This window comes from Eubalaena glacialis, chromosome 14, assembly GCF_028564815.1.
Source record: "Eubalaena glacialis isolate mEubGla1 chromosome 14, mEubGla1.1.hap2.+ XY, whole genome shotgun sequence".
In the NCBI taxonomy this organism is placed as follows: Eukaryota; Metazoa; Chordata; class Mammalia; order Artiodactyla; family Balaenidae; genus Eubalaena; species Eubalaena glacialis.
In genome coordinates, this window is record NC_083729.1 from 55538224 (window position 1) to 55555517 (window position 17294).

The following is a 17294-nucleotide window of genomic DNA, read 5'->3' on the forward strand; positions in this document are numbered from 1 at the left end:
TTTATTTTTAGGGGCTCTCTTTGTTTTGTTAGCCGTGATTGAGCTAATATGCTGAGGACAAACCACTCAAAAAGAGAAAAAATATTATCCTTTTCGTAGATTCTAAATATTAGAGGCATGAAAACTTTTGTGACATCATATTCCAGTCATCTCTAGATGTATTGAAAACCAAAAAGTTAACTAAATTTAAATCTTCATATGGCTCAGAAGAAAGGCTTTTCCTTTTGTTTCTTTATGACAAGACGACTCTTAAGCAGGAATATGGGCAGGGCGGATTCATTTACAGTGCATTTTGATAGTGATAGTATCTTAAAACTCCCATGAGGATATTACAGTAAAGATTTGAATAATTTGAACTACTGCAATAGCAGGCAACATTTGTAATGTAAATTGATGTTGTTAATTGCTTATGTAATATTTTCATTCATTTTTCTAAAGAAAATACAAATTGTTTTTCACTCACCCAAATGATTTAACAAATGATTAATTATAAACCTCAAACATATTGTGGTAAAAAGGTAGTGATTTTGTGTATGTGTGTGTCTGTGTGTGTGTTTCATTAAATAAGGCTTGTTCGTGTGGTTTGTACTACTTAAGTCAGTAGCATAACTTCAGATACAATTGTTTGTCTTTCTTTTCCCTTTTCTTACCGCTAACCTTTCTGCTTGTGTTCTTCACCACCACCACCCACTTCTGTCCCAGTCCCTGTAAAAATAAGTTTGGAGCGAAGGGTCCTTGGTAAAGCTGGATTGTATCATCTAGAAGTACTATCTGGCCTTGAAAGTTGATGTACAAGTTGATAAAGCTGGGCTGATGTCCTGTAAAAGATGGGAATTTCTCTCTGGTGGATTTTTAGCTTCTCTGGAAGGAACTCTCAATGTTTGATTCTGGGAGATTCCTAGAGGGCCTCTTAGAGACCCCACCACTATCACCAAATGTGAGCCCAAGGATCTTTGGGGTAGTTAACACTTTGTGTGGATGATGGAGGGTAGAGGGTTGGTCGAGGATTAACTCTCTCTTAGAGGAGTATGTGGAATCCTAATCCAACCAGGCACCTTCTTAGAAGCTTTTCTTCTTGTGGTTGTTCCTCTAACTTGAAAGTATCTATAGCCATATAATTCAAGGTACTACTGGTGAGAACTTCTGGGTTGCCTTGGCCTGTTCCACTTCAAAACCTCCATCTTTTAACAGACTACTATTGGTCCTTTGAGTTGGTTCAGAGGATACGGTCTCAGTCCTTTAACCTTGGGCATTGTTTCCTATTTTCTAGGGATTGGTTATAGAAATTAGAAGTAAAGTCAACTTCGTGTATCTTTAATGTGGTTAGTAATAGTTTTCTTTAATGATTTATTCTTTCAGTGACTTATAAAAGTATATGCAGAGTCATGTGAATGTTTGTGCTAACTAAGCAAATGTTGGCTTAGATTTTGTTAAGGGCAGACTATGATTTGAGCCACAGACTTGGTGCAAGTTCAAATGTGATGATAGTTTATAACTTACTGAGTGCACAGAATGTGCCAGGTACTTAAGGTCTGTTATCTTTAATACTCATAACAGCATTGAAAGGTAGGGACTGCTAGCCCCTTTTTATAGATAGGAAACTGAAGCTCAGAGAGGGCAAACTCACATAGTTAGTAAACGGGGAAACCAGAATCTGAACCTAGGATCTGTCTAACTCCAGATCCAACATCTTTCCCCCATACCATACTACCTCTTGAGGCATACACATATAGCCTTAAATCCCAGAATAAGGCAAGGTTAAACAAGCACAACTTTTTTTTAATAGAATGGTATATTTTAAACTCTGATCATATATTCATTCACTTGTAACATAGCTGCTGTTAATCTAAGTATGTTGATTTTCTGAGAAACACTTTTTGACGTATAGCATACACACAGCAAAGCACACAAACCTTAACTGTACAATGGGGTGAATTTTTACAAAAGTATGTTCCTGTGTAACTACTACCCAGGTCAAGAGATAATAACATTATCTCTATTAGCATCCAACAGGCTCTTTTATGCCCCCTTCCAGTCAATACTCTACCCCCTCCCTATAAATAACCACTATTCTGAATTACCACCATAGATTAGTTTTGCCTGTTTTGAAGTTCATAGAAATGGACTTATACAATGTGTATTTTGTGCGTATTTATCTGGTTTCTTTTATACATTATGTCTGTGATAGTCATCCATGTTGTTGCATATAGTAATAGTTCTTTTCATTGCCGTGTTTGTCTATACCATGGTTTATCTTAACCATTCTCCTGTTGATGGACATTTGGGTTATTTTCAGTTAAGAATAAAGTTGTCATGAAGAGTCTTGTGCGTGTCTTTTAGTGCATATATATATATTAGGGGTATAAACCTGGTATAGTTTTAGTAGATACTTCCAAAGAGAATCCCAATTGCTCCACATCTTTGCCATCCGTGGCTATAGTTTAAATTGTTCTAATTTTAGCCATTCTGGTGGGTGTGTAGTTGTGTTTTGTGGTGTGTTTTTTTTGTTTGTTTCTTTATTTTGGCTGCATTGGGTCTTCATTGCTGCATGCAGGCTTTCTCTAGTTGTGGCGAGCGGGGGGTTACTCTTCATTGCGGTGCACAGGCTTCTCATTGTGGTGGCTTCTCTCGTTGCAGAGCATGGGCTCTAGGCGTGCGGGCTTCAGTAGTTGCGACACACGGCCCCTAGGGTGCACAGGCTTCAGTAGTTGCAGTGTGTAGGCTCAGTAGTTGCAGCGTGCGGGCTCTAGGGCGCGCGGGCTTCAGTAGTTGTGGCATGTGGGCTCAGTAGTTGCAGCTCATGGGCTCTAGTGTGCAGGCTCAGTAGTTGTGGCACATGGGCTTAGTTGCTCCGTGGCATGTGGGATCTTCCTGGACCAGGGCTCAAACCCATGTCCCCTGCATTGGCAGGTGGATTCTTAACCACTGTGCCACCAGGGAAGTCCCTCTTGTTGTGGTTTTAATGTGCATTTCCCTGACGACTTTTCAAATGCTTATTGGCCATTTGGACATCCACCTTTGTGAAATACTCTTTTGTTTAAATATTTTGGCCATTTTTCTTTTAGGTCGTCTCACATTGATTTGTAGGAATTTTTTGCATATTCTGGATATGAGTTCTTTGACAATTACATGTATTGCAAATATCTTCTTCCAGGCATTGGCTTGCCTTTTCATTCTCTTAATGTTGTTCTTTTGATGGACAGAAGTTTTTAATCTTAAGTCCAATTTATCAGTTTTTTCTTACATGAGTAGTGCTTTCTGTTACTTGTTTAAAACGTCTTGTCTTCCCTAAAGTCATGAAAATATTCTCTTAAATTGTCTCCTAGAAGGTTGATTGTTTTACCTTTCACATTGAGGCCTACAATCTGTATGGAGCTGGCTTTTGGGTAAGATGTTAGGTAGAGTCAAAGACCTTTCCCCCAGTTGATCTAGCACCATTTGTTGAAAAGGCTGTTCTTTCCCCCCCACACTGCATTGGCATCTTTGTTATCATGTGGCCATATAGCTTTAAACCAAGGCTTGGTATCTGGTAGGTTAAATCCTCCAATTTTGTCCTTCTTGAGAAACTATTTTGAAATGGCTAGATAGTCTTAGATGATAGACCAATCCTTCTTCATTCCTCTGCCTTGCCAAGCCCATCTTGCCACTTAGCCCCAGAGCTTTCAGCCTAGAGACTCACCGTCTTTTTTTTCTAAGACTATTTCAGACTTGAGGCTAGAACTCCGTAAGCAAATGTGGCTCCTCTTCTTGTGAGAGATTAGTACTGAATCTCCTTCACTCATTATATCCCCTGTCACCTTGACTAATACTCTGGCACAGGGCTGCTCTGACTACCTTTAGGACTACTGTTACTACTCAGTCATGAGAGCCTTGTGTATACTATGACTTGAATCTTTCCTGGATGTCCCCATTACTTGTTTACTCTCCTCTACCAGGTCTTGGAATAAGCAGACAAAAAAATGGCAAGTTGAGCACACCCCCTTCCCTGCAGACATACACACACACACACACACACACACACACACACACACACGCACAAGTGCTTGTTCAGGTTGTAAAGAAATTGGATGATTGATTAGGACTCCTTGTGCGTGGAGTAAGTAGTTCATTAAGGATGAAGAAACATTTATTGAGGTTGTCGTGTGCCAGACACTGTATTAAAGTAGCTCATCTATCTTTTTTTCTTTTTTCTGTTAAGTAGAAATAGCTACTTTAAAATCCATATTTTCCTGTGGTTAAAAAAAAAAAAAAGTTAGATTTGTCTAAGTCAGACTTAATATGTAAATTCATTATACAAATAATACTTCAGTTAACGTACAAATATACTTCAGTTAACAAATTTTACTGAATTGCCCTGGGCACAGAAGAATTTTCTGGAAAATGTCAGGCCTCCTCCACACTGGCTGGTTGGCATTCTTGGCTGAAACTTGGTGAGCAGTGGCTCTCTCTTAGGTTTCTGAAGGGTGAGTTGGGCCAGAGCCAAGACCTGCTGAAGGGGAATGTGCAGCCCACGTTCTTCCCATCAATAGGTGACACAGGTTTGAGGAATGTGGAAATGTTCGTAGTCTGGGGGGCTGATAGAGCCTGTTGCACCTAGAAGGAGAAAAAGAGTACCTTGCCAAGGTGTGACAGGAAGAAAAACTACTTGTGTTGTTGGATTGGTTACAAAGTTCCTGATTTCAGATCTTTGTATTTGCCTTAACATCTGAGTTTTAAATAAGCCTTGAAATAATAAAATATTTTTCAAACAATGAAAAGTTTTAGAAAAAGCAATAGATTAACTATGAACAGATTCTACTTAAACATCACAGATGGTTCTTTAAAAATATAGTATTATGAGAATATAAAATGATACAGCACTCTAGAAAATAGTTTGGCAGTTTTTACAAAACTAAACATGCACTAACTTAGGACCCAGTGATTATAGTCTTGGGCATTTATCCCAGAGAAATAAGAACTTATGTTCGCACAAAAACCTGTACGTAAATGCTCTTAGCATCTTTATTATAAAGACTATTTAAATATACTATTAGTGTATATATTATTAATGTAGTATATATACTATTTATAATAGTAAAATATAGGAAATAACCTGTATGTCCTTCTGTTGGTCAGTGGTTGAACAAACTGGTGTATCTGTACAGTGGGGTACTACTCAACAATAAAAATAATTGGCCTACCGATGCACGTAATAACCATACATTGGACCTTAAGGGCATTGTAGTGAGTGAAAAAAGTCAACCTCAAAAGGTTACATGCTGTATGATTCTATTTACATAACATTCTTGAAATGATAAAACTATGGATATGGAGAACAGATAAGTGGTTGCCCAGGGACAGGAATGAGGTAGGGGAGTGGGGGCAGTTCTGTATCTTGATAGTGGTAGTTTCATAGATCTATATGTGGGATAAAATTGAACTATACACAAACACAGATGAATGCAAGTGTTTTGGGTTTTTTTTAATGGTGAAAACTGAATAAGGTCTGTAGTCTACTTAATAGTAATACCAACATTTCCAGTTTTGCTATTGTACTAGAGCTATTTGAGATGTCACCATTAGCAGGAACTGGGTGAAGAGTGTACAGACTTCACTATTTTTGCAACTCTGTTCATCTATTATTATTTCAAACTAAAAAGTTTTTAAAATAAGGTATGTTGTACACTCACGTTCATGGCAGCGTTATTCACAATAGCCAAAAGGTGGAAGCAACCTATCCGTCTGTCGACAGATGTTAGTATATACATACCATGGAATAATATTCAGCCTTAAAAAGGATGAAATTCTGACTCATGCTACAACGTGTATGAACCTTAAGGACATTATGCTAAGTGAAATAAGCCAGTCACAAAAGGACAAATACTGTATGATTCCACTTATATGAGGCACCTAGAGTAGTCAAATTCATAGAGACAGAAAGTAGAAGGGTGGTTGCAGGAGCTGGGGGAGGGGGAATGGGGAGTTATTGTTTAGTGAGTACAGAGATACTTTGTTGTTTTGGAGGATGAAAAAAGTTCTAGAGATTGATGGTGGTGATGGTTGCACAACAGTGTTAACGTACTTAATGCCACTGAACTGTACACTTAAAAATGGTTAAAATGGTAAATTTTATGTTATGCTTATCTTGTGACAATTTTTAATAAAGCATTATTATTGTATAAGTAACACATTTTTTATAAAATAGGCATATTTTAAATGCAAACATAAATCTCCTGGAATGCTTTTAATCTTTTTCATTTTGCAGTGATCACAAACTTATAAATAAGTTGCAGGTTCGGTACAAATAAGATTTTTTTCCAGAACAGTTTGAGACTGTTGCCAACCTGATGCCCCATCTCTTTCAAATATTTTAGAGTGTATACCAAGGACATTCTCTTATATAACCACAATACTACCATCAAAATCAAGAAATTAGCATCAGTGTATTGCTGCTGTCTATTTCTTGGGCTCTTCAAGTTTAACGGTCATCCCAATAATGACCTTTATAAAAAGGGGAGCCAGTTGAGAAACAAGTGTTATATTTACTTGTCACTTCTCTTTAGTCATCTTCAGTCTGGAACAGTTTTCCAATTTCTTCATAACTTTCATGACATTGATCAATACTTTTGAAGATTATAGGCCAGTTGTTTTGTAGACTCTCAATTTGAATTTGTCTGAAGTTTCCTCATGAATTTATTCAGGCTATGTATTTTTGGCAGGAATATTCCAGAAGTGAGTCTGTGTCCTCATTGCATCTTGTCAGGTGATGCATGATTTCGATATTCCCATTACTAGGGATGTTCACTTTGATCACTTAAGTGTCAGGCTTCACCACGGTAAAGTTACACTTGTTCCCTTTGTAATTAAGTATGTTGTAGGGATATTTTGAAACTATGCAGTACCTTGTTCCTCATCTGACTTTCAGTTTATTCACTTATATGTTTATATCCATGAGGACTGATAGTTTATTATTTTATTCAGTGAATTATAATCCATCATCATCTTTATTTTGATGCTCAATTTGTCCCTGATTTAAACAGCAGTAACCCCTTCAAGCTGGTTTTTGTGTCCTTTTGACATGTTCCCATCATTATGAATGCTTTTAAATTTAAAAAAAAAGGAATTATGATATTAATGAGTACATAGTATCCTATGTAGCATAATTTGCTTAAGTAATCCCTTTGGAGCATTTTGTTTTACTTTAAAAACTCTTTTTTTTTTTTTTTAGTATAGCCAAATTGCCTTCTGGAAGCCTTGTAACAATGTATGCACCCACCAGTAGTATGTGTGTACAAGTGTCCCTTTCTCCACACTTTCATTAACAATTGGAGAGTATTTTTAAATACTAGGAACTTCATCATTAAAGGGAAACTGTCAGAGGTCAAATGACCCTGTACAGCCAGCATTAAAAGGGGTATTGGGGATGCTAGACAAGGGAAGAAAATAGGGTTTATGTGTATCTTTTACTGTTTTTTTTTTTTTCTCTTTAAATCAGCAGAAAAGAAGGTATCTTAGCACTAAAGCAGTTATTTCCTTCTTTATAATGCTGATTTCATAGGTAAACAATTTAAAGTAGATATGTTACAATGGAATCTTTTTTCTCATGACTCGCTTATTTCTCTCAGCAGCTGACCAGTCATTGACCTAAAGATCTTTTAGAAATTCTGAAGCCATTCTCTGCTAACCAGCTGTATGACTGTTGGTAAAGTTGCTCACCAGTAGGCCTCATTTTCCTCATCTCTGAATTAAATTATGTGGTTTCTAAGGTACCTTCTCTGTAAAACTGGAAGATCTTATGAAATTTCATCCTGAGAGTCGGAAGAAAGTTTTTTTGTTGTTGTTGTTAGCTTGCAAAACTGGTTGAATTTTGTAGTAAACGTTTTCCTTATGTGTCTAAGGACAACTGTGAATTGCAGTAAGTATCAATTCATTATCTATGGGCTGTTTTTGTTCTAGGACTTTGATGTTAATCTTCCCTTTGCTGTTAATGTTAAGTTTGTCTTGTGACACTTTTGACTGTTTAATACAGAGGACCAAAATAACCCAGACATAGATTTCATTTAAGAATTAAATGTATAGAAAAAGAAGGTATCATAAACTGGTGGGCATGGGAAGGATTATTCAATAAATGGGATTATGATAATTGCTAGTCAGAAAAAAAATTCACTTAGACCCTTGCTTTAGACCATATGCCAAATAAATTGTAGATGTATTAAAAATTAAATGTAAAAAAAACTCTAAGTAGAAGAAAATAAAAGTGAATATTTATTCAATTTTAAGCTTATATGATAGCAAAATAATGAAGAAAATTACTAATGGAAAATTAATTAATTTGACCCCTTAAAAATTAACTTGGGAAAACAGTTTGGCTTATAAAGTTAACCACACACTTACCATGTGACCCAGCATCTGCACTCCTGGGTATTCTTCTTAAAGAAATAGGAACTCATGTTCACATGATAATCTGTACACAAATGTACATAGCAGCTTTATTTGTAATTGTAAAATACAGAAAATAACCCAAATGACTTGAATGGAGTAAATGGAGAAACAAACTGTGGTAACATCTATATAATGGAACAGTACTTAGCAATAAAAAGGAATGAACTGTGGACACATGCAACAACATGGATGGATCTTGAGGGCATTAAGCTGAGTGAAAAAGCCAACTTCAAAGGGTTACATATTATATGATTCCATTCAGATAACACTCTTGACATAGCATAATTATAATGATGGAGAATAGATCAGTGGTTGCCAGCAGTTAGGGTTTAGGGAAGGGCATGACTGTTAAGGGATAACACAAGGGACTTTCTTTATATTGATGAGTATTATTGAACTATTTTTGCAACAGTTCTAATCCTCAATTATAGTGACAGTTACTGAAATCTAATCTGCACATATGATCAATTTCATAAAGCTATACAGACACACAAAGAAAAAAAGTGAAATCTAAACAAGGTCTGTGGCTGAGTTAATAGGTTGTACTGATGTCAGTTTCAGGGTTTGATCATGTACTATTGTTGTTTACCATATTCTTATTGAGGGAAACTGGGTGGGAGTATACATGAGAACTCTCTGTACTATTTTTTCAACTTCTTGTGAGTCCTAAGCAATTTCAAAATTGAAAGTTATAAAAAATTAAGTAAACTATGGTACATCCAGACAATGGAACATTATTCAGTACCTAAAAAGAAAAAAGAAAAAAGAGCTATCGAGCCATGAAAAGACATGGAGGAAGAACCTTAAATACATAGTACTCAGTGAAAGAAGCCAGTCATGCAGTGTGTACAGGCTACATACTCTGTGATTCCAATTATACGACATTCTGGAAAAAGCAAAACTATGGAGACAGTAAGAAGACCAGTGGTTGCCAGGGCAGGGGAGAGGGAGGGATGAATAGAATAGGTGGAACACAGGATTTTTAGGGCAGTAAAATTATTTTGTGTGATACTGTAATGGTGGACACGTCTTTATGCATTTGTCCAAACTCATAGAATGTACAGCACCAACAATGAACCCTAATATGAACTATGGACTTTGGGTAATAATGATGTGTCAATGTAGGTTCATCAGTTGTAACAAATATACCACTCTGGTGGAAGATGTTCATAATAGAGGAGGCTATGCATGAATGGGGGTAGGAGATATATGAGAAATCTCTGTACCTGCTGCTCAATTTTGCTGTGAACCTAAAACTTACCTAAAAAAATAAAGTCTATTAAAACAAAAAAAAATTAACTTGGGTCAGAAATAAACATTGAAAAGTAAAGTGAGGAAAATATCAATATTCGTAGCCATTTTTAGAGATAAAATTTTCATGTCTTTTATTTATAAAGAACTCATACAAATCCATAAGGCAAGCCCTAAGTCCCCAATGAACTGGAAAGAGAGCTTAAGAGAACAAGCAAGTGCCCCAAGAGAGACTTTTGTAAGTGTTTATTTGAAATTTTCTGGAATCCCCAGATTCAGTAATGTACTACCAATGCCCGTGGAAACATACACTAGAAGAGAGTGTTTTTTTTCTTTTTTGTTTTTTTTTTTTTTTGCCATTATATTATAGCTGTGTAATCTCATCTAAGATAAAAATAGTTAAAAGATAAAAAACAGAGCACTGTAAATTTGCATAGCTTTGAAGTTTCTTCGAGAGAATTTTGAAAGACTTTGTTCTATGTAATCAGTTCCCTAAAAAAAATCTTTTTTTTTCAGGTGTAAATTAATTATTTGAAAGCAATTGAACAATGGAGCCAGACATCATTCGAATGTACTCTTCATCCCCACCACCACTAGACAATGGAGCTGAGGATGATGATGATGATGAATTTGGGGAATTTGGTGGGTTTTCCGAAGTTAGCCCTTCTGGTGTAGGGTTTGTTGATTTTGATACACCAGATTATACTCATCCCAAGGAAGAGTTTGTACCTTCAAACCATTTTATGCCAATTCATGATTTCTCAGAAAATGTAGATAGCCTTACAAGCTTTAAGTCCATTAAAAATGGTAATAATGATAAGGACATCACTGCTGAACTTTCTTCTTCTGTGAAAGGACAGTCTGATATTTTACTTTCTACCACCAGCAAAGAAATAATTTCATCTAAAATTTTAGATACTTCCATTGATGGCATAGAAAGTCCAAGAGATTTAAATAAAATAGTGGAACAGAGACAGAATGTTGGAACACCTGAAAGTTTCTCTCCAGGAGATTTTAGAACTGATATGAATGTTGTTCATCAAAACAAGCAGTTAGAGAGCTGCAATGGTGAAAAGCCTCCTTGTCTGGAGATTCTAACAAATGGGTTTGCAGTATTGGAAACTGTAAATCCTCAGGGAACAGATGATCTGGACACTGTAGCTGATTCAAAAGGACGAAAGCCTCTTAGCACTCACAGTACTGAGTATAATTTAGACTCTGCACCTAGTCCTGCGGAAGAATTTGCAGATTTTGCCACATTTTCCAAAAAAGAAAGGATACAACTAGAAGAAATAGGATGTGCAGTTTTAAATGATAGGGAAGCACTTACCATTCAGGAAAACAATAAAATTAATAGAGTCAATGAACTGAATGCTGTAAAAGAAGTGTCCTTGGATGGAAGCATTGACGATAAAGGAGACACTGCTGGAGAGGATCAGGTTTGTGTTTCAGAAATAAGCATGGTGAGTAATGGAGCTTTCACCAGTGAAAAACAAAGCCTTCCAACATTGCAACAGGATGAATTTTTAAATTCAAGTGTTCAGTCAAAGGCTTGGAGTTTGGTAGACTCAGCTGAAAATTCAGAAGCCAGTAGGAGAGAACAATGTAAAACTGAGGAAAAACTTGATTTATTTACTTCTAAATGTGGTGACCTATGCGTGGACTCTACTAAAACTTATGATGCTGATGATGAAGTTGGTTCTTCCAGAGAAGAAAGTAGAAAGTTTACTGATTCCCGAAGCCTCAGCATTGATCCTACAGAAGAAAATGTTTTGGATGATTCTATAAGTGTAAAAACTGGTGATAGTAGTAATGACTTTGTGACTTGCAACGATACCAATGAGGATGATTTTGGTGACTTTGGCACAGCCAGTGGCACGACTCCACCTTTTGTTACTGGTACACAAGATTCAATGAGTGATGTCACTTTTGAAGAGTCTTCAGAGCACTTTCCACATTTTAGTGAACCAGGTGATGACTTTGGAGAATTTGGGGAATCAAATGCTCTCTCTTGCCCAGAGGAAATTATATTTAATGAGTCAGTTCTAAAACAGACTTCTGATAGTTTATCAGAGGGATGCAATTTGGCAAGAAAATCTACTGGGACAGGCACTGAACCTGTTTCAGAACTGGAAATTGGGCAAGAAGGTGAGTTTGGAGATTTTGATTCTGTGCCAAACATTCAAGATGACTGCAGTGATTTTCAGGACTCTGATGATTTTGCGGACTTCAGTTCAGCTGGTCCTAGCCAGGTTGTAGACTGGAATGCTTTTGAGGATGGACAGAAAGATAGCTGCTCTTGGGCTGCTTTTGGAGACCAGCAAGCTACTGAATCTCATCATCGGAAGGAAGCCTGGCAGTCACATAGGACAGATGAGAAGATTGATACTCCAGGAACCCCCAAAACGCACAGTGTCCCTTTAGCAGCTTCCAAAGGAGCAGTTGCTGGTGGTCATTTACAGGAAACAGCCACTTCAGCTCAGGTATTTACTCATTTTCTCTATTTTGTATGACATTAATTGCTGTGGAGGTTTCTAATTCAGCTTTTCAAAAAGTGTTTTTTAATTGGGTACCTGTTAAAGGCATCTCTTTATGATACACAATGCTTGCCAGATTTGTAGATTAGTTACATGTTTCACAATCATTTGGTTAATGTTAAAGAGACATTCTTATAATAATGCTTGGTAAGATTTTTCTTTATCTCAGTGGGTTTCTTTAATATTTACAGAAATATTAAATAATCATAATAATCATCAACTTGGTTTTTTGATAAATATAAATACCACTTATGTAAAAATTCATTAGTTAGTGAACTATTCCAGCAAATCCTTCAGTTTTTACCTTTATAGTGATTTTAAAAGAAAGTTAAACTGAGATTTAGAAGATTTTTTAAGCTTCAGAAAATAATGTCTCTTAATTTTGTCTATCAAAGACCTAGTTTTGATTACAAAAAAGAGCAAGCAGAGTTTGAAACCTCAATCTGTGCTGAAGGCTATAGGGACTTGAAGGATAGAAAAAGAATTTGAAAAAAGCAGATATGGGCCTCATAATTTAACAGCTAATAAAAGGCCTGAGGTGAGGGTGTCAGATGGATTAAGGGTTAGAGCTAGAACATGCAACAGCCGTAGTTGACTTAGCCGTACTGTGACTATTTATTTGCTTATAATTTCTTGCAAATGTATATTTATGTTTACTCTTAGGAAGTAGGATTGTCAGGAATATTTTTACCCCTTAGCCCCTGTACTTTATCCTTTTCTGGTCCAGATTCTTTCAGAGAAGATTCATTAAGATTTATTTTGACCTAAAGTAGCCCCTGGAGGTACAGTTTGATATCCAGATTGTTCCCCAGTCCTGAGTTGTACCCTGTGCTAAATTTAACCAGGGGTATGGAAGAGAGCACTCCCTTGAATATCACTGCTTTTTATTGATATATGTAACATTTGGTCCACAGGCCTATTTTAAAAATACTGAGAATAAAATCAGAATCTATAAACTTTGCTTCTCCAATTATCTTTTGCTAAGCAAACCATTTTCAATTGGAAATATTTCCAGAGTCTGTTAATTAAAATGGTTATACATCATTGCTTTGATATCGCTGATACATTAAGATATTGTAGAAATTGTGGTACCACCAGTTGGAGTGCACAGCTAATCACTTTTCATTTGACATTGAGTGTCTGAATAGCTTAATTTGCTAATTCAGTTATTACATGGTTTGGCTAATGTGTATTATTCCTGTTGAGTAATTCATTATTGAGGCAGAAGCTTACAATTTTAAACAAGGAATGAATTAATTATATAATGCAAAGTGAAGACTCTTGGTTTTTGACCTAATCCTTTCCCTGTTTAGTTTCATCTTATTAGAGTATAGGGTGACACTAGTATTGGATAATCTAATTTATAGCCTTAGAACTTTTAACATCATCATATAATGTATTTTTTAAAGTATGACCACTTCAGAAAGGAATTTTTTGCATCATATAAGTTGATTGAAGTTATTTATGTGTAATCTGATGATATAGGAGGAAATAAAGTACAAGGGCTTTATGGAATCTTACAGATCTGAGTTTGAATCTTGACTCAGAGTCATATAAGTGTTATGATTTTGGACAAGTTACTTCTGAACTCAGTTGTCTGTAAAAAAGGAGGTGATATCTGTTGCAAAGGACTTTTGTGAAGATAAAATGACAGTAAACGTTAAAATGAGTGAAAAAAATCTATTGAAAAATAAGAATCTTGTAGTATGATTCTATTTTGTAAAAATAAAACAAAAGCTCTATGGATGTGTCAAGATGCATTGACTGCCTGAGATTTGTCTGGTTCAGTCCTCAGGCTTTTCTTTTCGCTGAATGGCTATGCAAAATGAGCAGAACTTGGAGATGCATGTTGGAAAGGAGAAACTGCTGGAAGGGGGGCTAGAAGAGAAGTTTGGAAGGAAATTGAGGTGGGGAAATGGAAAGTGACTGAGTTGGAAAGTGACTTCCATTCTTATCCTTCTGTTGTAAAGGAGGGTTGTGACCTGTAGTTTCTTCCTTTTCCAGAATCTGCTGGAAATGCACATTAATCTAGTTCTCTAGGAGAGGATTAGATTTATTAATATTTTTCTTAAAATGTTTCTCCTAGTTGCCACCATTTTGGGGACAGCACAGAAATCCTCACATATTAATGACACTAAAAGTTAGATTTTTTAATCATAAAATGATTTATCCCTGTTGAATCTTACCTGGATACAACAATTCTGTCTTGAACAGAGTGCCCTCAAATTGTGTTTTGACAGAATGTTGTGAGAGTCTTTTAGAATTCAGAGCTCAGTTAATTCAATTAAGCAAACATGGGGAACAGTTCTTTGTGAAGTCAGACAAATGGTATAGTTGTCATTTCAAATTTCTTTGACTTTTTTGCTATATATGTGACATTGTCCAGGTCCCTGTTTTTTTAGTACTTTCCTTTTTTCAGCCTACCAAAAGGATATCTTAACATTTTAATAAAATATATCTTCCGTGGGTCAAGAGACAATCAATTATTGCAACTTTATTGCAATAATTTGTTACTTAGGGAAAAGTCAACCAAGTAGAAATCTTTGAAACTTATAAAATGTTTTTAGTCAAGCCAATTCTCAGATGGTGAGTCCAGCAAGCCTCAGAGGGTTCAGGCCTTGATGTAAAAGCCATAATGACTATTTATTGAGAAATATTCTTCCCCTTCAGTGAATACTTTTTTCTGAGAACGCAGAGTTCAGTTTATTTCATTCTCCTGTTAACATTCTTATAAATTGTAGAGAAAAGCAAGTTAGTGGTATCTCTATTGTAGAAATTGGAAAAAGGTCAAAATTATTCTTCACTTTTGGGGCTAAGATTTAAAACAAAATAAAATGACAGTAACAAAAAACAAAAATCTCCTTACTTTGAAAGCAGTTCTTTTTCCAAAAGACCATTATATGTATTGTTTTAACAGTTTTTTGTTTTTTGGGTTTTTTTTAACCTGTTAATGTTCCAGAAAGGAACCTTGATTGAAATAGCCGAGATGCCTTTTCTTAGGTATCAGGTAAAGGAGATAATGTCATGAGCACTGCATTAAACTCTGAGCTTTTGTAAAATTTTCAAAATATTGCTCTGGGTGTTATTTGAGAATTTAGGTAATTGGTAAGTAATCTCTTTATACTAACTGGCTATAGAAAAGGAAGCTATGAGTCATTTTCTTTTATTAGCCATCTAATTGATAATGCTACTGGGAAAATGTTATTAGAAGATTTATCTTGAGAGCTTTAAAAATTGAGTATCACAAAAAGGAAAAAGAAGAGAATCACTAATACTTTGGCTTATGTTATTTTGAGATTAAGTTATTGGTTTGCTCACCAGAAAGTCAGCCTTCTCAAACTGAGTGTAACTACATTTTCACCTTCATTTATTTAATCACCTGCCTAAGATTTGTGCAGGTTTTCCTTAATGTGGGTGAACACTTGAACTTATGACTGAAAACATAAGTAATCAACAAAATAAAGAAATTAAATGGTCAAAAGGTACAGCCTTCCGGTCATAAAATAAATAAGTCCTGGAGGTACAATGTACAGCATGGTGACTATTGTTAATAATACTGCATTGTATGTTTGAAAGTTGCTAAGAGAGTAGTTGTTAAAAGTTCTCATACGAGAAAAGAAAAATTTATAACTATGGTGACCATTTTGCAATATATACATATATTGAACCCTTATGTTGTACGTATGAAACTAATATAGTATGTCAATTATATCTCAATTTTAAAAAAAAAGAAAGAAAGAAATTGAGATTTTGGCTGTATAGCTCTTTGCTTGCTTGAAGTATTTGGACAGCAATTCCTTTTGTTATTTTTCCCTCAGAAAATTTGAAATTCTGTATTTAATTCCAAAATAGATAGAAATACTTTATTAGATTTATCCAGAAACTGTGCAGAAGGGGCAAACCATCTTTTTAGAGCATAGTGAGTACTACAATTGGTTACTCTTCTTACGTAGCTTGAAACTAGGGATTGATAAGTATACAGTTGTAGATTGTACTTGATATCTTACTTAATATTTAATGGTGGTAAGGCATAAGATATCCTCTTAAATGGAAGATTAAATTGCCCAGTGGATTTTATGTTTCTTCTAAACTTCCACTTAAGAACAAGACCTAATGCTATCAATATTAAAACTATTGACATTAATCAACTACTGTTTGTAAGGAAGAAGGGAAAACTAACTAGAAATATGTTGAAGGAATTTTAGAAATTATCTTAAAATCAAGATACTTTAAAGGGGATATGCCTTTGAGTGGCCTCAGAACCATAGTCTAGGATCCTCGGTGCTGTCTTATACACTCCTTTGGAAAACTGAATGAGAATTTCAATACACAATCTTTTTATACTCCACTGTAGTCATTTACAAAATAGAGTTGTATTAATCATGGTTCTCCAGAGAAGTAGAACCATGCATGCATGCATGCATGGAGAGACAGACAGACAGACTGATGTATTATAAGGAATTGGCTCGTGCAGTTATGGAGATGATCACGAAGTCCTAAGATCTGTAGTCCGCAAACTGTCTTCAATTGATTGAATGAGGCCCATCCATACTAAGGAAGACAATCTGCTTTACTTAGTCTACTAATTCAAGTATTAATCTCATCCAGCAACAACCTCACAGACATATCTAAAATAATGTTTGACCAAATGTCTGGGCACCCCTTGGCCCTGTCAAGTTGATGCATAAAATTAACTGTCACAAGAGGGAACACCAAATATCCATATATAACTTTCAGGATTTTTGGAAGACCTGTAACCTGTTTGTAACTGAGCCACGTCAGTTGAGAAGCTCTGCATTAGATAATATGACTTATTTACACCAGTGTATAAAATGAAAGGGTTTTCTTCCTCCAAACCCAGACATGGAGACAGGACAGAACTGGGAATGAGTATAAGTGAATTCATGCATAGTGCTTTGCCCTCATTGATGAATTAAAACATTGGGTAATCGTTTTTGCTTTTCCAGAAACACTGTATGGGTTGAAAAAAATAAAATATAGAGGGATTCAAGGTAGTAAAGGACCCTGATAGGAAAACAAATATATGAGAAATGAGAACATTGGGAAAGAGAGAAATCCTATAAT

The 17294-nt window shown here is 35.6% G+C and overlaps 1 protein-coding gene across 4 annotated transcripts in view; it reads left to right on the top strand.

Annotated features, from left to right (window-relative positions):
* Nucleotides 1-17294, top strand: part of AFTPH (aftiphilin) — a 63029-nt gene that overhangs the window by 16147 nt on the left and 29588 nt on the right. For all 4 annotated transcript variants that reach the window (XM_061211194.1, XM_061211195.1, XM_061211196.1 and 1 more), the window contains exon 2: nt 10189-12155. In XM_061211194.1, coding sequence (XP_061067177.1) covers nt 10221-12155 — 1935 coding nt within the window. In that variant the 5' untranslated portion in view covers nt 10189-10220. The remainder of the gene's footprint in view (nt 1-10188; nt 12156-17294) is intronic.